Source organism: Eleutherodactylus coqui, chromosome 12 (assembly GCF_035609145.1).
Source record: "Eleutherodactylus coqui strain aEleCoq1 chromosome 12, aEleCoq1.hap1, whole genome shotgun sequence".
NCBI classification, from domain to species: domain Eukaryota; kingdom Metazoa; phylum Chordata; class Amphibia; order Anura; family Eleutherodactylidae; genus Eleutherodactylus; species Eleutherodactylus coqui.
In genome coordinates, this window is record NC_089848.1 from 88,990,419 (window position 1) to 89,012,713 (window position 22,295).

Consider the following 22,295-nt stretch of genomic DNA (forward strand, 5'->3'; position numbering starts at 1 on the left):
GACTTCCAATGAGGCCTAATCATCGGTGTTAGACTAGCCGGTGCCCGGATTCTACTTGTGGGGTTTTCTTGTACCGAGAGAACGCAAAGAATGTTGTGACTGAGGAATTACATTCAATGAAAGGAGATCCTGAGGATCTAAAGAAGTTATTGACGAAAGGAGTCAGAGGAGGATGTCAAGAATTGTTCTGATGAACAAGTGGCACACAGTCAAGCAAATTGCAGTCGAATCCAAAACTCGTTTGATGCACAACTAGTTCTTCCTTTAGCATGGATGGGATATAACAGCCTACGACCGGTTCCAGAACTATTGTTAGATAAAAGAAACAGAAAGACAAGGCAAAAGGGTACAAAAATTGGATCACTGAGCAGTGGAAAGACATCACCTGGCCAGATGAATCCAGATTTCTGTTGCACCATGCTTCTGGAAGGGTCAGAACTTACAGCAAGCAGCATGAATTGATGAACCCTTCCTATCTGGTGCCATCAGTTCAGGAGTTTGTAAAAATGCAGCGTTTTGGAACAGTTCTTTCAAGCAGGCTTGACAGAGTTTAATGCAACCCATCATGGCAATGGGTAATGTGGTGGATTAAAAAGCACTGCAATGCACTAAAATAGAACATACAGTGTTCGTTTAGCGGGGCATTAGAAACGCAGCGCTAAAATGCTCGTCTGAGACGTGCCATTGAAATCAATGGAGGCTCAGTACAAGGTTTTTAGCCTGTGTGAGAATGGCCTAATAGTGTGGAGAAGGTTTTCTTAGCAGACCCAGGGTTCTCGGATATCCGTTAATGGACACCAAGACAAATTGGTGTGGTTCTGAAACCAAAATAGGTCCAACGTGCCACTGGATGAGTCTCTAATAGAGTTGAACGAACGTACTCTGCCGAGCTTGATGCTCGTTCGAGTATTAGCATACTCGATGGGGCTCGCTACTCGAGCGAGCATCACGTCGTGTTCGCCCCCATGTGACCTGTCAGTTTTGCCCCCTTCCCGCTGCGACGCTGCGCACGTCAACAAGAGAGATAGAAAGAGAGAGAGAAAAAAAAAAACGGGTCCCATACAAAAATGCTCGAGTCTCCCATTGAAGTCAATGGGGTTCATTACTCGAGTAGAGCTCTCGAATTTTATGAAAAGCTCGACTCGAATAACGAGGACCCGAGCATTTGGGTGCTCGCTCATCTCTAGTCTCTAATAAAGTGGCCATTCAGTGTAGACTGATAGACAGATAAGAAAGGAGATTTCTGATAACTGGGTTACTAGGATAATATAATACTCAGTATAATCCTCTTTACCTTGTCGTCTCCTGCACCTTCAGCTCTGTCAGCAGTTTTCCTGTTGCACGCAGCTGCACTGAGGAATGTAACCTGATTTGTGTCTATTGTGTATGTGGTTACATCAATGGCAGAAACTCGTTACACAATTACTTGTAAAAAGAAGAAAAAGTGGAACAAACATCTCATTAAATCTGCAGGAACATCTATATTTTATATATCCCTCCGTTATATATGGTCCAGAACATCATTACAGCAAATTCACTTTGCACGGTCCACTGCATCTGTACAGTAAATTATAACCTCGGGGTATATAGACAACATGTCTATCGATGAGGTGTGTAGATTGGGTTGTGGCTTGCTTAGACAGAATTTCCTTCATGTACATCTCATATAAACCACAAGATCTGACTCGGCTCCAGTACTGGCACTTCCTCAGAAATAGGTCAGTTGTGGTAATGAGAAAGCAGAAAGTGATGCAGTAAAACGTCTTCAATCTGGCATCAACTGGGCATGAAATGGGCCACATTATCAGATACTCTAGATGATTGGACACTCATAGAAAAGCATATAGGAATAGTTTAGAATGGTGAAAAAAGTTTTTGAAGTACAATGGATAATGCCAAAGTATCAAATGTTACATCGCAGGAAGCTCACCGTTTCTATAGATAAGTTTACACAAAAAATTCTTTATGTGACAAATAATCCAGGAAGTTGCGAAACTGAAATGTACACTACTGCTAAAAGTTTTAGAACACCAACTGTGCCAGTTATTGTTTACACCAAGGCCGCCTGCACATAAACGGATCGGAATTCCGAATGCGGGATCCCACAGCGGAATTTGACCCTGTGCGCGGCCGGTGACCCCGTGTACCTGTGCAGAATCTTCTAAATCTGTACTGCGGATGGTCCATCCAGCGCACATGTGCAGTAAAGATTTTGCCATTGCCTAGCGGCGCGGATTCCGCAATCTTTCCGCAATGATTGCAGAAAGGCCGCAGGTCGAACGGCTTCCATTGACTTCAGTGGAAGCAGTCTGCACGGAATCAGCCTAAAAATAGAGCATGCTGCGATTTTTCCTCCGCAAGTGGAAAATCATAGTTTATTTCCACTCGTGTGCAGGGGAAATCGCTTTTCCATTGCATGCTGTGGGCGGTATATGCTGCAGAATCTGGAGGGGGACACCTGCTCCGGATTCCACAATGCAAATCCACCCATTTGTTAGTAGCTTTACACAATTTAAGTCCAGAAAATAACATGAAATTGTTCAAAAGTAAGTTAAAAACATAAAATATTATGAAATTCTAACCTGAAACGCAACATAAGTCTGAATTTATGATTTTAACCAAAAGCTTGATGTGTTCCCTGAAAAAAAGGAGAGCTGCTCTGCAATACAGAAAGCACTTATGGTTTGAAATTGGATGCAAACTATTCCATACAGGTGTCTCAACTTCTGTAGATTACCTTCAAACCCTCTGATTCTATATAATCAGTGCTGGAACAGACGGCATTACAACACCCTCTAGGGCAGGATTTGGACAGTTTTGCTCTTCAGATAGAACACATTGCTATCATAATAGCAAGAAAATGCAATTAACCAAAGACGACCGACAGACAGACAATTGGAACCCTGAGAACCTTAGAATTGTAGGTCTGTCCTACAGAGAAATTGCCAAGAAAGCCAAAGTGGCAGTCAGTACAGTTTCCTATACCATCCAAAGGCACTTGGAAACTGGAGGAAACTGAAAGGAAGAGGTCTGGCAGACCAAGGGGCACCACAAGATCAGATGGCAAGTTTTTGAGAGTCAACAGTTTGCGCGATCGACACCTCACAGCACAAAATCTACAAGCGCAGCTTAAAGGGGTTTTCCAGAGAAATACTATTGATGACCTATCATCGGGATAGGTCATCAATAGCTGACCGCCTGGGTCGCTGAGGAATTCACCCCCTCATTGGGGGGGGGGGGGTAGTGTGAATTCCTCAGCGGAGACAGCGATATTATTGACAGGTCGCGGATTTCTGCACGGGTTTTGTGTGGGTTAATTCTGCAGCATGTGGCCGAGATTTTCAAAGTCTGGACCACCTTGCTGATACTGTAAGTAAATGCAGCTCAATTTCCGTGGCAATTCCGCCCCGTGTGAACTCAGCCTAAGACAACCATTGCTAAGATTGCAAAATAAGAAAACAAAAGACTTGCCTGGGCCCAGCAGCACCTCCAGTGGACTACCAAAAAGCGGAAGGTCTTATGAACTGACTAATCGAAATTTGACATCTTTGGTATATCAAACAGGCCTTTTGCGCCCCGTTGAGTAGGTGAAAGGAGGGATCCTCAGCGTGTTACACCAACTATCAAACATGGAGGAAGTGTGATGGTCTGAGGCCCTTTTGCTGGATCCAGACTTGGCAGCTTGCACAGGGTGACTGGCACACTGGACAAAAAATACTACCACAGCATTTTGATAAGCCATGCTATACCCTCCGCCAGAGGCGTAACGTGAAGCTTCTGGGCCCTTAATGAAAATCAGTAACAGGGCCCCCAACTATAATGCTTTCTTCATAGTACTGGGCTCCCTACTGGAGAAGAGAGGCCCTATGGGCCCCTTAAGGCTCTTAGGTCCGGATGCAACCGCATCCTCTGCATCCCCCTGTAGTTACGCCCCTGCCCTCCGGTATACGTTCAGTTGGTCAGGAGTTTATATTACAGCAAGACAACGATCCAGCTGTTCTATCAGCTGGAGGCGGGTACTTCGAAGGGTCATTTATTTGTTCTACGCTTTGGTTTCAAAGTACATCTGATACATTAAGCTGTGTAAATATCAATAAAAACTGGGAAAATTGAGGCGTCCTAAATGTAGTTTAAACTTTCAGAATATCGGAATTAAACAGTGGAATAGTCCAAACAAACTATGAGACTCATAAATAAAAACCACAATGACTGCAGTGTATTTTATGCTATTGTTTTATTTTGGGCTGTGGTTTTGGTGAACGGCTACCATTATCAATTACTTATCAAATAGATTATCACTTTTTTACTGTACTTCTTTGAAATAATGTCTTTTTTCTTTTTGTAGATAGATAAACCTTCTGAGAACAGAATATTTGAAAAGTTGGGTTTGGCCGATTCGTCAAATTTAGGCTAACGGTTTGCTTTACTCCGAACCAACCGGAATTTCGTAAAATCCCTAAGACTGGCGTATAACGCTGTCTAAAAACCATTAAAAAATGTTACATTCTTAGCTCTCTTAGGGCTAATTCCCACTGGCGGATTTCCGCCGTGTTTCACGTGGCGGAAATCCGCGGCGTTGCCCCGCAGCTATTGGGTTCTATCGAACCTAATAGTGCAATGCTCACGGTGCGGAATTCCACAGCGTGAATTCTCCCGTACTCACCCGCGGCATGTTCTATTTGCCGCGGACGGCTTCCATTGCAGTCAATGGAAGCCGTCCGTCACGCTATTTTCCGCTGCAGCGGAAGACAGCATGAAACCGCTTCCCCGTCGGCCGTGTCATATGACGCAGCCGGCGCATCATGTGACACTGTGGGCATGTCATATGACGTGGCCGGCACGCCACGCACTCTACTGCGCGTGCGCGCCTGTGCGTCATGTGGGACGTCGGGCAGCGAATCCAGAGATAAGTATGGGGTCTCTGGGGGGGGGGCGCCGTGATGGGCTCCGCTGCAGTATTCCGCTTGCGGAGCCCTTCACAGCCATGGGCATTAGGCCTTAAGGTGTATCCAAATACTTTTGAGCTATTTTCAAGGCAAAATTAAAGAAGTAAAAAAGATGGAAAAGGAAGAAAAAAGGACAAAGGAGGAAAAAAGGGAAAGGAGAAGAAGAAAAAGAAAGAAAAAGCTTATTTCCTCTTCTTTTAGCAACTTTGGCCACAATGAAGCACCTAAGTTTTTGGTTCTACTATTTTGGTTCACTCAACACTAATTAGAATTCTGATAATCTGGCACCAAACTCCCGTATAAATAGATTTTTTTTTCCTGGAACATCCGTAGAGTATAACCAATTTTCCAAGTTGTTTCCATCACTACATAATACCTACATTCCGAAGAAGTTCCTTTTATTCCACCACTATAATAGCCTTACTAGAATGTCTTACCTATCGGCTTGTTCACTCCCAACATCCCAGCCTGTCCAAGAATTTTGAAAACATGATGTGCTGGAAACTGTTCTTCTTTTTCCCATTGGTCTACAAAAGGGTTAATCTCGATTTCTATTATCTGTGGATGGAGAAATTGAAAGGAATCACAATTCTTTTCTTCCTGTATATTATGTACTGTAAAATTTAAACCCCTCAGTGGCCGGCCTAATTGATAACCAAACAATATATATGTTTCGTTTTTGCATTGTTACCTTCCAAGAGCCATAATATTTATATATATTCGTCGATATCCCCTTATATTATAGGACGAGTTGTATCTTCCAATGTACCACTTTGGGGGACATATAATGTATTATCAAAACGTTAATATTTTTTGGAGAGGATGGAAAAAAAAAAAAAGATTCCACCATGTTTTCTTTTACAGAGGTTCACCGTAATGTATAAATGAAAAGCTATCTCTATTCTGCAGGTCAATAGGATTACAGCAATACCAAATTTGAGAGTTTTTCATGTGGTACTATTTTTTTAGATTAACCCTTACCAATCCACTGTCTGAGGTCTGAAGACATTTTGATTGAAGGCTGTACAGCTTCGATGTCAGAAGACATCCGGCAGGGTATTCTCACTGTATATTACTGGCCATTCTGTTGTCGGGGGGGCCTCTCCAGTATGTCCCATACCGCAGTACTGGCTCTAGCCAGCAGATGGTGCCATTGTATAATGGCAGAAAGAGAAAAACCCCTAGGAAACCCTGAATCCAAAATTGGATTGCAAAGGGTTAAAAACGCTTTGAAAAAAATATATATATTTGCACCGCCGCATTCCAGGATCCATAACACTTTATTTTTCCACCAATAGAGCTGCGTCAGGTATTGATTTTTGCAGAAAGTTGTAGTTTCCATTGGTCCCTTTTTGGGCTGACTGCAACCTCATTTTTTTTAATGCATTGTTTTGCAAAATAGATATAAAATAGTAATTCTTCTTAAACCATGTGGGGTTTTATAGTACGGCTTATTAGAACATGGAAATGGATAATATATTTTTGTTATTTTTTCTATTACAAAGGGGGTTTTGTAGGGAAAGAGTAGGAATTTTTTTCCTCTTTTTTAAAATCACTTTTATTTAACTTTTTCGAACTTGAAGATGCGATCATTCGATCGCTAGTACACTATACTGCACTACTTATGTAGTGCAGTAGAGTGTACTTTTCTACAATCAGCAAAGGTAGGGTTTGATTAGCTGATATGCTTGGCAGATCCTCAGGCCTTATTGAGACCTCTAACTGCCATGGGAATCCATCAGCACCCCGCTATCACATTGCGGGGTGCCAAGGGATGGCAGGAAGAGCTACCATCCACTGTCACCTACTTACATCACGGCATGTAAGGGGTTAAATGGTCAGGAACAGAGGTTTCTCTTCACACAGTTGTTGATGCAGGGTCCTGATTGTCACCTGACATCTGGAACATGGCTCTTTCCGTGCCAACCTTGGATTAGGTCAAAACATAGCAGCCGAGCCTAACACCCGTTAGTGAACACTGTACAAACCGATATGGCTGGTCAATTAGGGGTTAAGGGATGGTCCAACATTACAAACAAGGTCTACTTTTTCTTCAAGAAAAGCGCCACTCTTGCCTTTGGGCTGCTCCTGGCATTGCATCTCAATCACGACACATTTGTAATATATGAAATCAGGGGCGCGTGGAGTTACACTACACATTGGATGGATATTAACGTTAATTATTTTTTGTAATCACCTTTATATCCTATTACGGCAAAACCACTTATCGTCAAACTGCTTTGAGAAATTGAATTACTTTTGCCAGGAGAGATAACTGCTACAGACAGGAGTTCAGAGTGCAAGAAAGTAACATACTATGTGAGATAAATCTCAGCTAAACTGCTGCAAGGTGATCTTTACAGACAGTTTCTGGCTGGCAAGGTGACTACCTCTAGAGTAACTTCTGCCGAGTATGATTTTACCACCCAGGAGCCCTAGCAGGCTTGTACCGGCCCATAGGGGAACAAGAGAATCCCCCGGTGGGCCACCCTCCGCATGAGCTGCACACCGGATCTGCACATATTGGCTAAATGGGAGTCTACCAATTCCTGCTACATTTTCCATCTACTTTCATGGAGGCATGGCAAATGCAAATGCAGCCACCTTTCTATTAACCCTTTCCAATCCAGTTTGTATCCTGGTTTTCCTAGGGGGCTTACTCTTTTTCTGCAGTTATACAACAGCGCTATCTGCTTGCTAAAGCCAGTACTGCATGAGGTGACACGTTGGATAGGCTCCGACAGCAGAGAGGCTGGCAATATACAGTAAGAGAGCCCCGATGGATGTCTTCCAACATCAGAGCTGTACAGCCTTAAATCATAATGTCTTCAGACGTCAGACAGTGGATTGGAAAGGGTTAAGGTATATGGAAAATACAGTGGCGAGGCATTTGTGAACAAGGATCCGGTAAAATTTGTATGTGACTGTACAATGGGCCCCCAAAATAAATTTTCCTGGTGGGCCCTGGACACCTCAGTATGACAATGAGCTCGAGATTTAACAGGACATGAGACTTCTGTCCAAGTAGAGACAATGGACCTCACGATGATTAAACATGTGGACAAGGGCCTGATGTGAGGACCTGGGTCACTATAGCTGTCCTTGGAGCATCATGGCTCCCGCTGCAGTTGGCATAATCGTGGGGACTCTGGGAATTGGATTGACTTTTTAGGCCACATAAGACTTATTTCCTCCACAGTCTTTATAGGTTAAAAAAGGAACTCCAACAAAAATACAACTTCAATATTAATATTATATAATATTCTGCACAAACATGTAAAAACTAGATTCAGCCCGGGGTGGATATGCATCCGTCACACCCCTGGTTTTCTTATGGTCTTGGTGGTATTACTGTAAAAACATGGGGCTTTCCTTTCCTGCATACAACCTGACAAAGTACCCTTATTAATGGCGATTAAGGCAGATGCGCAGCAATTGTATCATGCCCCAAACTTAGGGGGTAGAGCAAGACACAATCATTTCCAGTTTTCTTTGGGGTAGTACATTGGTAATGGATGAAGTTTGGAAACCTCTGAAGTCTTCCTCAAACAACATGCAAATAATTTGCTGCACCGTGTATTAAAGACAAGTAAAAAAAATGTGAAATTTGGGTTTTACCCACAGAGAGAACACCTCTGTTCTTTTAATTGCCCTGGTGGCCTTTTGGCAATGTTATATATAGGTTTATCCTATCCTTCATAAAACCTGGTCCAGCCCTTTTTAATGCACTTAGGGCAGCGCCACAGCGATTGTCTCATGTTCCAACCCCCTAACACAAAGGGAGGAGCAAGAGAGCAACACCTTTGAGTTTTCTTTGGAAGAGTACTTTGGTAAAGGTTGAAGTTTGGTAACGCCGGCACTGTTCCTCATCCTACATGCAAGTGATTTTCCCCAAGTTTCTACTAGAAATAAGCTGTTAGACAATAGACAACTGTATTCTAGTGCCATTTTAGAAAGTGTACGATAAAATAGAAATCCATTTTTAAATATTCATTGCCTTAAGTGAGGCAAGTACAGCTCTGATATCAGAAATTCTCAGCATTGCTAATGTTTAGGGTTTTCTTTACTGCTATTGCAGCATCATTTTTTGGGGGACAGGTGACCCAGTATGGTTAGTGCCCAACCATTCAGCTTCCGAAAAAGTTGAGTGAGATTTGAAAGGAACTGGTGCAGGGTCACAGCAGTTGGAACCTTAGGCCTCCTGTCCACGGGGAAATTCAGACCCTCACGGATTCCCCGTGCAGAATCCCGCAGCGGGTCCCTCCTGGCCCGCAGACAGGAGGTCAAGAAAATAGATTATACTTACCTGTCCGGACGCTGCGGGTTTCCCCTCCGTCGATGCCAGATCTTCTTTCTTCAGCCCAATGGATGTGCTCAGCGTGCTGCGCGCATGCGCCGTGCAAACCCTTTTTCAACTCCTGCTTTTCCCCGGTACAGCACAATAACAGCTGCAGGTGTGCCACGGGACCAGGCGGCTTCAATGGAAGCCGCGGGAGCCATCCGTGCGGGAAAACTGCCTGAAATGGAGCATGCTGAGGGTGGTTTCCCGCGCATGCGATCCGCGTGCCAGGAAAAAATGACATTCCCAGGTATTTAATTAATTGTGGTAGTTCAATGATTCCCTATGGGCGTAGATCACGCGTGCGAGAGACCCACGCGGTTTTTTTAATTCTATTTTGCCCGTGGACATTGGGCCTTAATGATCTGACTTGGAATATGCCATCACTGTCCTTACAGAGACAACCCCTTGGCTGCCTATAGTGGTGTCTAGGGTAGGGCTATAATTGAAGTTCTATGCTGCAGTAAGTTTTGGATGGAGGGGAATCACAACTGTATCTGTAAAACATAGTTTTCGTACTGTACATTATGTAGATCAGTACAATGCAAAAGTAAAAACACCCTTAGCTGAAACACTTAGGTGCCGAACAAATGGGGTTTTGAGCTTTACTTTCAAATACTTTACCTTTTAGACAAGAAGAATGTTGCAAAATCTGCAAGTCATGATACAGCCAAGTCTTAATGAAGGATATTTTAAGATTTCCTGCTAAGGAGCCAGATGCCGCTGAACAGCACAATGCACCAGAAATCACATGCAGATGGTATAATATTAATTTTGCATAATTTTCCATGTTTTCCCTAGACATTTTTCACCTTGTCTCCTTTGACAAGTTACCTTCCACTGGGTAAGCATCTGCCCCATATTCACCACATTATTTACAGGCAAGAGGAAATCAAAAGTGAATGTTGCCAGGAGGTGTATACCACTATATAGCGCTGCAAGTCACTCCCAAGACGCATGGTGAAACAGAGCATGGAAGTTTTGCAGGTTAACAGAGAAAAGTTTTCCAAATTAAAGATGCTTCTAGCATTTTCCTGAGACAAAATAAGATATGGAGTCTAGAGGAATAGGAAAGTGCAGAGATGAACTGTATACTTCAACCCCCCTCCAGTGTGATGCTCAAGGAGAAGAATAGCAGGAACAAACAAGTGTAGTGTACAGAAGTTAATATGTGGAAGCTTTCGGATGGTCTATGTAGTCTTGTGTTTCTGTGTATTGTCAATGTGTTCCATGCAGCACTGAATGGGTTAAAGTCTGGGTTATGTCTGGAAAAGTAGCTCTTTGTATGTCATGTGACCTTGTTTTAAATATGTGGATGCAAGGTGCATGAGTGAGTGGATTTCTGTCAGTCAGTCAGCCTGTCTGTCTGCCTTTGGTGGTCTTTCCTATCTGTCGTGTGGGGAGGAGCTGCTCTGCACACAGACACCTTTAGTCTGTGTGTAGTGGATATGGAAGAGGATAGAAGATGTGGGTATTATTGTATCTTGACGCCACCAGGAAGTACTAGTGGAGACAACAGTGACAGGGAGGTGATGCCCGCTGTACCTCATTGGCTGGAGAGATGGCTCCCCTGCAAGTCCTGGCAGGCCAGTATAAATCTCCCATCCCAGCTCCCGGCCCCTCTTCGAGGCTCCCCGGCCATTACGTTTGCTCTCTGCTGCTGGTGTATCTTCCACGGCCCTTCGCCGTTGCTGATCCCCGCTGGCATCTCTTCCCCGGCCCTTTGCCGCTGCTGATCCCCGCTGGCATCTGTTACCTGCCCTTCGCCGTTGCTGCTGATCTCCGCTGGCATCTGTTCTCTGGTCCTTTGCCGCTGCTGCTGATCCCTGCTGGCATCTGTTCTCTGGTTCTTTGCCGCTGCTGCTGATCCCTGCTCACATCTCTTTCCCGGCCCTTCGTCCCTGCTGCTGCTGATCCCCGCTGGCATCTGTTCCCTGGCCCTTTGCCGCCGCTGCTCATCCCCGCTGTCTGTCTACCTTCTTGGCAGCAGGAGATCCACAGTACTGGGAAACAGATTGTTGCATTGTGTGTCTGGATTGTAGGCTGCCCCGGAGGGTTAGGGTTAGGGATTGTTTTGCTGTTAGCTTTAGATTATTAACTGTAAATACTTCCATGTCACAGGTAAATACTTCCATGGTACACAAGTAATAATGTAAGACTAACAGGAAAATAATCCCTAACCCTAACCCTCCAGGGCAGCCAACAATCTATACACACTGTGCTGCTAGGAGCTTAGAAAAGTCAGCTAATCGAGAGCTAGGGGTATGACAGGGGCATTCCTGCATCCAAGCCCTGTCAAACCCCTAGTTTCTGGTGGTGTCAAGATACAATAATACCGAAGATGTGTGCTGTGGATCCCCTTCTTCCTTGTATGGAGGAATAGGAGAGTGAAAGGCCGCAAGAAGTGCGAGTTCCCACTGTGCAGCGTGGGGTGCACATCTACTTACTCCTGGCACGAGCGGCCCCATTCAGAAGGGAGAAGACCGGACTGCGCAAGCGCGTCTAATCGGGCGATTAGACGCTGAAGATTAGACGGCACCATGGAGACGGGGACGCCAGCAACGGAACAGGTAAGTGAATAACTTCTGTATGGCTCATATTTAATGCACAATGTACATTACAAAGTGCATTAATATGGCCATACAGAAGTGTATACCCCCACTTGCTTTCGCGGGACAAGCCCTTTAAGGCCGCCTGCAGACGGGCGGAAATTCCACGGCGGGATTTCCCGCGGAATTTCCGGCCTTGAAAGCTGCCATAGGATTGTGTTAGCAAACGCAATCCTAGGCAGATGGCTGCGGTTTGGCCGCGCGAGGTCTCGCGCGGCAAACAAACTGAAGCATATTCTATTTCTGTGCGGGGCTCACAGAGCCCCACACAGAAACGTCACTCACCGGCCACCGGCTCCGGTCTGCGCATGCGCTGGCTGCCCGATGGCAGATGCCGAGGGGGTATGTTGTCCTTCTTTCTTATAGGACGTGGCAGAGGAGAAATATTGAAGTTGGTGCAGGCGTCAGTGGCCGAAAGTATTTGGAGGAGCTACAGTGCGGTCTGGTCATCGTGGTTGGTTTATATAGGAGGTGTGCTTCCGGGAAAAGAGGCTGCTCGGTTAGGAGAGTGATCAACGCCAAGATTTCCAAGTTTGTCCAATTGTTACGTGGGATAGCGGTTCATCATTGGGAGTTAGAAGGTAAAGAGTGGGGTGTTCTAAGGGGGAATGGGGTTCACCTTAAGGATATCAGTTTAGACATCATCCTGTCAGGCTTGCAAGATGGGTATGAGGCAGTGCTATTGAGAGCTGGTGGGGTGGGGCGGAGTATGGCATAGGGGGGTATGCTACATCCTTGGTGGCGGAAACTTTCCATGCCAGCAGGATAAGGGTGGTTAGCAAGCCGATTAGATCGGGGTTTATGGGCGCCTTTTGTGGTTTCAAGAAGATGATTGGCAATAAGGAAGCATGGAAAAGGTTAAAGTTTTTGAATTTTAAAAATAGTTATAGTTAATAAACTTGTGGCCTACCCCACCTTTTAAAAGCCAAAAGTTGTGGAGTTTTTTGTTATTTAATATAGAGGGGAGCTGTTAAGAGAGGAAGTACCTCCAGTCACCATTTCTCTGCCCTAGGCCATCAAGGAAATTGGCATTCACTCCTCACCTGTATTAGACCTCCAAGAATGTTTATATTAATCCACTCACTGCCCAAGACCACCAGGTATGCAGACTTTAACTCCTCTGGATTAGACCACCACAAATACAGATATTGGCTGCTGTGTATACTATATTTCTTTGATGCTGTTTTGGATCATCTGGCCTAGCAGGAACAATGTCCAGGTCACTAAACTATGTTGATTACAAGCTACAAAGTTATAGAAGCAACATTCCTGGTCATGGATGATGCACCACTAACAATAAGACTCATCCATTTACAGTATTTAGAGAGCTGGCAAAGAAGTAACACTGCAGAATGGAGCATGTCAGATGCAGTTGAGTTGAGTTTTGGCAGAAGTTAGAGCTAGGTTTGGCACTTCATCCCTCTTAAGTTAATGGTTTAGAACACAAACCCTAGAGTCAACTGGATCATTGGCTGCTCTTTGCAGCGAATCTTTCCTCTGGCTTATAATGGGAGGTCTAATCTGTACGTGCCCTTTGATAATTGAGAGGTCCTGGTGCCAGTTTTGCATAAGAACCTATTTAGTTGGAAAAAAGTTCCCTTTGCTATGCCAGAAACATTTGATAGCTGGGGGTCCCCTGTGCCCAAGAGTCTGTCAAAACTCAGCGCTTAGGTTAAGGCTCTTTTATGTGGGACGATTATCATTACGAGTTGTTTAAAACCCCACGCTCCTGTGAGTTTTGAACAATAGTTGTCCCATGTAAATACATGCAGAGACTGAGCGATGCCAGTGATACTCACTCCTGTGTAACAGGGCAGGAGCGAGCCTCTCGGGGACGCGCTGACAGGCATCATGTAAATAGGCCTTAAGAAGTTTGGAGAAGTCAGCTAGATATGAGAATAAATACCGTAGGTAGACTATCTTACCAAAAGTAATTGACACCTGAGCAAGAATCAAAAGTCCCTAATAACATTGGAAACTCTCCGTGGAATACTTTCTACCAACATCTGATACACTTCAGCTGGTATTTCCCTCCATTCATCCTGCAAACACCTGCCGAGAACATATAGGGCTTTTTTTTTTCAAACTTGGGAAGGTCTGGGGCCCAAATTCTGAGTTTCGATACGGGGCACCATAACTTTTATGTATGCCTCTGGTGAGAGGAGTCACCAGACATTTATTATCCCAATAGGTGAGGGGCATATACTTGGCACCCACACCTCTTTGGCATTTATAACATATCCTATGGATATATCTGACACCCCGGTTGCTATTGAAACATTGCCTAACAACCATAATATTTTCAAAGTCTTTTCCAAAGAGCCGAGCAACTAGTCTGCCTCAAATCACATAGGTTATTGAACTGAGCAGAGAGAAGGGGCAAAAAGAGTTATTTAAACCTCTGCCCCCTCTATCGCTGACTTCCAAATTAAGCACCAGACTTTTGTAAAAATATAGGCAGAGAAACTCTTTATTAAAATTAGTCTTGTGCAAAAAGATTGCACAGTCCAAAAAGTCTGCCATGGTCAGCCCAACCCCGGTATCTTCAATTTTGGATATACGATGGGCATTGGAACACATTTGTCCTCATTTAGAAATATTGGCATATATTGCTGTATCGCTTCAGAAATGTATCCGAAAAGTAGACAGAAGCTTGCCACACCCACTTTCGGGGGAAGTAAAAAAAAAAAAAAAAAAAAAAAAAAAAAAAAAAAAAAAATCGGCGAGTTTGTTGGATATCTTTCTTCTATTTGTAAATTTGTCTGAAACTCTATACACCTTAAGGGTGGATTCAGACGAGCGTCTTTATGTGCGCACAAAACCACGCGTCTATTAGAACCACTGGTTCCCTATGATGTGTTCACATGTCCTGTTTTACAGGTGTACAAACATGTGCACCTGTAAGAGATAGGACATGCATGCACCATAGATCCGTGGTGCATGTAAACATTCCCCGCGGGGAGTCCCCTTGTCACTGAACACCGTGACAGCTGTTGCAGAGGATCGCGATGTTCCCTATTGCTTTCAATGGCACTGACACTTCTGCAGTCCTATTGAAAGCCATGGGCTGCTGGCAAGCCCTGCGGGTATTTTCGGGGGCGGGCTTCAAATATAAGCTGCATCTTCTCCCTGCACTGCTGTGAATCCCTTTCAGCAGGCGGGGATTTAAAATCCCTGCCTACTGAAAGGGCTGTATCTGATTGGCTGAGCGCTCAGCCAATCACAGGCAACACTCAGCCATTCATTGAATGACAGCTGAGTGCTGCCTGTGATTGGTCACAGCACTCAGCCAATGACAGGCAGAGCTCGGCCATTCATTGAATTCAATAAATGGCCAAGCACTGCCTGTGATTGGCTGAGCAATCAGCCAATCAGATACAGCCCTTTCAGCAAATTCCCGCCTGCTGAAAAAGCTTCAGAGCAGTGACGGGACCCAAGCTGCTAGACGCGCCTGAGCCCTGGCAGCAGCGGAGAGGTGAGTATTTATTTATTTTTTTTTTAATTTTCCCTGAAAATTACTGCAGGGGTGCCAGCATCACGATCCTCTGCCACAGGATGTGACAGTGTTCAGTGACAAGGAGACTCCCTGCAGGGAATATTTACACCTCTCCAGCAGCAGCGGAGAGGTGAGTATATACTTTTTTTTTTTTACACAAACCAGGGATGATTTTCAGGGAAGGGCTTATATTTCCAGCCCTTCCCTGAAAAAAAATAACTGCAGGGGTTGCCGGCATCCTACTGCCATCAACAGGGCCGCCAGCAGCAGCCGCGGCTGCATTGAAAGCAATGCTGCACGGCCCTGCATGCACACGTTTGTGCACGTACCTGGGTGCCCGGTTTTATGCGCACCTATACATGCATACGCTCGTGTGAATGCACCCTAACTCTGGCACAGTTTCAGTGCGGCTTCACACGGGCCTATGCGCAATTGCGCTAGCCTAAATCCAACATGTTCGCTCTATGCACAAGAGTTTTTTTGCGCATTTGTCGATACGTTTTACTGTACTTTTTGTGCCCACAGGGCATGTTCATTTGTACACAGCAGGCAGACATGCCCCAATTTAAATAGCTATTTAATCTTTTTCCAGTGGAATTGCGCAAGCCTTTCACGCATCCCCCTTTTTTTTTTTATTTGCGCACCCCTGATCGACTTCTATGGAAACCTTTGGTGCGCAAATGCACAGAAAAGAGCATGCTGCATTTTGGGGCTTTTTGTTCAACTGAAATGCACAGGAGAATTACGCCCATGTGAACAAACACTTTGAAATCAATGGATTCTATTCTCTACGTATTGCACACGTAAATGCGCAAATACCCCCCTGTGAAGGAGACATAAATCTGCCGGAAACACATTCATAAACAAGGGCCATTATCTGTATAGTGTTGTGCACGTGAGAATTCTGGCAATAATTACAATTTCCTTTGTAGAGAAAATCAGGACATGCCAATGATGTCATGACAATGGCAAATGTCCCCAACCCACTGCTATACTTCAAAGCCCCAGCAGACTGTAATGCAAGTCCCACCCTATGCTTACGTGATGCTGTGCGCTGCACGTGCACCACTGGGAAAGTATTCCCCACAAGCTATTCTATTTTTTGCAGCATACCTATCACAAGTTAATAGTTTCAGAACTTCAGGCAAAACTTAAAGGGATTTTTCAGGCTATAACAAGGATAGTCTATTCTTAACCCCATGCAATCCACTGTCTGACGTCTGAAGACATTATGATTTAAGGCTGTACAGCTCCGATGTTGGAAAACGTCCATCTGGGTTCTCTTACTGTATATTGCCAGCCTCTCTGCTGTCAGAGCCTATCCAACGTGTCACCTCATGCAGTACTGGCTTTAGCCAGCAGATAGGGCCATTATATGGCAGAAAAAGAGTAAACCCCCTAGGAAAACCAGGGTACAAATTGGATTGGAAAGGGTTAATGCATGATGGGTGAAAGCACTCTTGCTGGAGCACTGCAGTACCCCAGAGTTGGGGTCCCACAGCACTTTCATAAATAACTCTTGTGGAGTGTATATATGTATGTCTGTGTACCAATGTTTTGTTGTGTTTATTGGCCTTGTCTGGGTCACTAAGAGTTAATGTCTGGTGTCTTCTCAAGCTAACCCAGCATGAATGTGCAGAGTTCACCCTAACCCACTTTGTTACCTGTCAGTCACCCCTAGCTAGGACTCTGATTGGGTAGGAGGATACCTGTTAGCCGAGTATTGGTTGGCGGGTGAAGTATAAAAGACAGAGAGTGGGTGGGGTTAAGGAGTTCCATCTAAGTGCAGGGAAGCATAGGCTAAGCCAAACCCAGCCTTGTCCAGTCAAGGCCTGGCTGGGAAAGCCTGGTTATGGAGGTAGAGCAGAGAAGAGGCCCGGAAAGCGAGACGACTAAAGCTTAGGAGGTTTTCAGTCCTGGAGGTCAGCCAGAGGGAAGGATGGGACACTGCAACCATGAGGTAAACTTATCCCTGAAATAGAAAAAGTCAGTGATTCCTCCACAAATAACCTTCCAGTTCAGCTCCACTTTACTTATCTTGGCCACCTCGCTCCTCCACAAAGGGATTAAGAAAATCCATGCATTTCGTTCTTTATGCCTACAAAGTTGTTGATGAAGTTATTGCCTGTTGCAATGAAACTGTGAGCATTGTATTTAATTCTGAAGAGTTGTGACTGTTGGATTGATTCTGAATTCCAGTAAACTGTGCGCCTTCGGTTTTACTAATGCATCCCTGGACTGGTCTCTTTATTCAAAGGCACTAGCGTCACACTGAACTTACACTTATGTCTAATTACTCTCAACAAGGATCCCTATTGCAATCACATCTACTGCATGAGCCACCATTTTAGGCTGAGTAGCAATCACCGCGACCAGGTCAGAAGGTCAGAAGTAGCGCATCCACTCGGGCTACTCACGCTGACTTTTGCTCCCTGCAGCAACACAATCCCATGATTGTAGTACTCATATGAGTATGACAGTACCTAGTACTGCGGCTCAACCACATTCAGCTCTATTCACTTCAAGACTTGCATAGATGTTGAGTACTGCAAGGAGGAGGGCCGCAGCACTCCAGGACACCCCACTAACCCTTCATTCGGTTGATCGTGGGGGTGCCAGTGATGACCCAAGCTATTGGGTGCCTGCCATTTAGAGACTGCTGTGTACCCTTAGGCCGCGTTCACATGGCCGGGAAAATAGTGTTTGCAAGACGCACCAATTTCGCACAAATATTACCTCTATTTTTTTGAAGTCCTTGCACCGATGCCAGACAAGAAGTCGCAGCATGTCCTGTATTTTCATGTTCCTTGGAACTCACCGCCCATCGTTCTCAATGGGACAGAAAAAGACATTGCACGGTGTGCAATGTGCATGTGAGTAGGAGGCTAGGTTTCCCCATTGAAAACAATGGGAAACACTTGCCGACCCTCCGATGCGGCTGAAAGCTGCACCGGAGGATCTTTTTTGGCCACATCCGTGGCTAAATATCATGTTCACGAACATGGTAACGGGTGAGTTTCATGGCCCAAATTTGCGCTCATCTGTGTGTACAGTAGGTAATTCTAGGAGAAGACAGAAGTAGTTTTGACCACTTCTGTCCTCTGTGGTCTTACATACACAGAGTTAAATGACCGCCTGGCATGAAACAGAGGCATCACAAATGATAAGTTTCCATCCAGCGCGCTTCCAGGGATCCAGACAAGGTTAGTATAAAATTCTTTATTCGGGATAGAATACAGGCAACGCGCTTCGCCATCTACAACTTATAGCTTCGTCAGGCTTTACACATGGCCTGCCAATGCTATCAGTTTTAGATATCGAAATGCGTAGCCTGTACTCTATACCGAATAAAGAATGTTATACGTACCTTCCCTTGAAGCACGCTAGATGAAACTCCTCATCCTTTTAATACAGCTGATCTGTTAGATCGGAGTCGGCAGCCACTGGGGGATTCTCTGTACGTTGACCAAATTTGTGTGAGATACAACACACACAGCCAGGGGCGTAACTATAGAGGATGCAGGGGATGCGGTTGCACCCGGGCTCAGGAACCTAAGGGGGCCCATAAGGCCTCTCTTCTCCATATAGGGAGCCCAGTACTATGAATAAAGCATTATAGTTGGGGGCCCTGTTACAGGTTTTGCATTGGGGCCCAGAAGCTTCACGTTATATCTCTGTGCAGCATGGTTTAGGTATGGGTACGGGTACAGAAGCAGATAGAGGGGGGGGGGGGCAGCTCACCTTTTGCATCAGGGCCCCTGAGCCTTTAGTTACGCCCCTACACACAGGTGAGCAGTCAGCAGCGCTTACTCCCTGCGGGTTATCACATGTAGCACTTTATGTCTCCTCTTATTTAATGGAACAGAGGCAGCAAGTGGTCATGTTATGCTCTCCCGATCCATTGTCCTGTTGGACACTATTGACGTACAATACATTGAGGTCCGTCACTGTTCCATCATGGTGCCTATAGGTTTGATGAGATAAACAGTTTGCAAAATTTAGTCGACTAAATGCAGCACAATTCCGTCTCATGTTGCTCCAGAAAACTGTCTTACATGACTTGCACCACAATTATGTGTTTAGACACTTTCAGAGGCTCACTTGCTCAACAAACAAGCATGGCTTAGCAGTAAGGGGTGCAGTTTTCTTAAAAAAAAAAAAAGGGGACACGGGCCTAAATGCACGGGCCTCTGTGCCAAAGTTGTGTCAATATTTTGTTTGGCCTCGTGTCCACAGGCAGATTTGATTTGCGGAATCTGCGATCGGCACCCACGGAAAAGATCCACAGTTCAAGCCGCCCCCCCAAAAAGTATGGAGTGTTCGCACCTCTGTGCACAAATGCGGATTTTTTGTGCAGCAAAGAAAATCGCAGTGTGCTTCATTTTACTGTGGATTCGGCACGGATGGTCTCCACTGTGGGCAAATCCACAATGCATCCACAATTCAATTGTGGATTTGCAGGCAGATACCTCAATGGTTGCTTGGAGACCAAGCAGGGAGGTTGGGAGGAGGGGAGAGGCAGTCACTTTAGGCTTGCGATTTTTCCTGGGCGGACCATCTGCATGCACGTATATCTGCGCGAAAGGCGGGAAAAAAAGAAAATTGCATCTGCGATCGTGGGTCAGCATTTAAAAATAATTTCTGCACGGACTCGCAGATCTTCCACTGCAGAAATCCATGTGCGAAATCCACGCGTACCGTGGATATGAGGCCTAAGGGTAAATGCACATGGGTGTATATTTGCTGCGGAATCCACGATGGGTGTCCGCACCCCGGGTCCGCAGCAAATAGCACCCATGGGGAATTGATTCTTCATGCACAGGAGTGGAAACGAATTGCTGATCGTAGCCGTTAACGCTTTAAATGCCGCTGCTGTCAATTCTGACAACGGCATTTAAATCCCCCGACCGGAGTTGGGGTGTCCCAAATAGTCCCCCGCACGGAGGTATAAGGTCAGTTTAAAAAGTTTTCTTAACTATTTAAAAAAAATAAAGGATAGGTCAAAAAAAAACAAACTTTTCCCATATTATAATAATAATAATAAAAAAACATATTTGCCATCGCTGAATCCCTAAAAGTCCGATCTATTTAACAGATTATTCACCCTGCACAGTGAACGTCATCAGAAAAAAAAATACATATACAACGCCATTCATACGCAGTGTATTGCATATAGACAGCATTGAATATGCTACCCGTAGAGAACAAAAGGGCTGTACACGCGTAATACACGGTAAAATACAACATGCTGCGTTCTTTTTCACGCACGTATTACACACAATGTTTATACGCTAATGTCAATGGATCAATGAAAATCAATGCACTTCCATTGACTCCCATCCCCACGGATTATGCGCGTGTAATACGCGATGAAATCACGCTCGTGGGAATGAGCCCGTACAGTATATAGATTTTTGCCATGTATTTGGTGCAGAATCAGTATCTCGTTACTTTCAATGAGAATCTGGCACGGATTTTAAATCCGCATGCGGGAAAAAAAGTGACATCTCGTTTCTTGACGCAGAATCCATGTTGGCAATCTTACTTGTGGATCTGCCCAATGAAAAGGGCTAAATCCACATCCGCAGCGCCAAAGTTACACAGAAAAAGAGTAGTCTAAAAATAAATAGAACAACATCGCCCTCCCGATGGTCTTATAGCGCACACAAGCGTATTTAGTCCGCGTATTAGGGCCGGCTCGCACGAGCGTAATTTAATTGCGTACTACACACACGATGTGTGCGCATATGATACGTGGTGAATGATACGTGGTGAATGGATCCAATGACATTACATTAATTTATTCGCATTTGTGTATATACATTGCATATAATACAGGTAAGGAAAAAAAAGCGCAGTATGTTCTATTTTACCGCGTATTACGCACAATAGAGCCTTATTGTTCTCTATGGACACGCATGCATATGTGCGTATGTACGCGCCGCACATATTGCAAATGTGCGGCGTTTCTATGCACCATCGCGAAGCAACAGCAGCAAATTGAAAAAGAAACCAGGAAGACCGTGTGCGTGAGATAAGCTGTCATGCGCAGTCTAAAATCGCGCCAGCTCACACAATGGTAAAACGCTGCGTTACACACACAATGTTTTACGCATACGCTTGTGTAATCCTCTCCTCAAGTGCATTTTTTTTTTTTTGCGGGCGTCATACACAGTGCTAAAAGCCCATTAATTTACACCGGACCATTCAGAACTATGCATTAGTTGCGCTCAAAAAACGCAGCATGTTTTATCTTGGCGCAAATTACGCACCATTATTATAGTCTTGTGCATAAAATGCGCAGTAAATACCTAAGATGCATGCGTATTTGCTGTGCAATGCGTATTACGCATGTACAGAAATGTGCCTAATGCACAGATTAAATACGCTCGCCTGGGGATATTACATGAGACGACGGTGTGGCACATAATCGTCTATCGCAAGTTTGTGCGTTGCGATGCGATAAAACGAAGGCTCCATAGGGACGCATGGGCGATAACACCGCAAATGTGAAGGAAACCATTGAAAAGCATGGGTTTCATAATTCCGTATTTTCACGCGATTTCATCGCCGCTGTGAACCCGACCTCATAGTCATTCAGTAAACGGAGTGCGCCGCAGATCTCAACGTGATTTTGTTTGACAAGTGTTCAGCGCAAATATTGTACCTTCCTCAGGGAGTCGCGGATGGCGTTGTGCTCCGGGGTGTACAGGCCGTTCACAGCCTGGTTGCCGGCTTGGCTAGCGGGGGCGGTTAGGGAGAAGAGTCTGCGGAGACATCCGGGCCGAAGACGCTGTGCGATGCTCAGTCTGAGAGCCATGACTGCAGCCATGAACTGTGACCTGCAAACAAAGGACACAATGTCACGCGTGTAGCAGTGCTGTGCGTGTACAATACACGTATCA

The 22,295-nt window shown here is 45.0% G+C and overlaps 1 protein-coding gene across 2 annotated transcripts in view; it reads right to left on the bottom strand.

The window, feature by feature from the left end:
* LOC136586445 (probable acyl-CoA dehydrogenase 6) overlaps positions 1-22,295 on the bottom strand; it is a 94,090-nt gene that overhangs the window by 71,597 nt on the left and 198 nt on the right. The window contains exons 2-3 of one of the 2 annotated variants that reach the window (XM_066584532.1): positions 22,058-22,232; positions 5,384-5,504 (exon numbers count right to left, since the gene is read on the bottom strand). In XM_066584532.1, coding sequence (XP_066440629.1) covers positions 5,384-5,504; positions 22,058-22,222 — 286 coding nt within the window. In that variant the 5' untranslated portion in view covers positions 22,223-22,232. Of the gene's footprint in view, positions 1-5,383; positions 5,505-11,041; positions 11,244-22,057; positions 22,233-22,295 lie in introns of those variants that run through there. The other variant, XM_066584531.1, reaches the window with a different exon arrangement.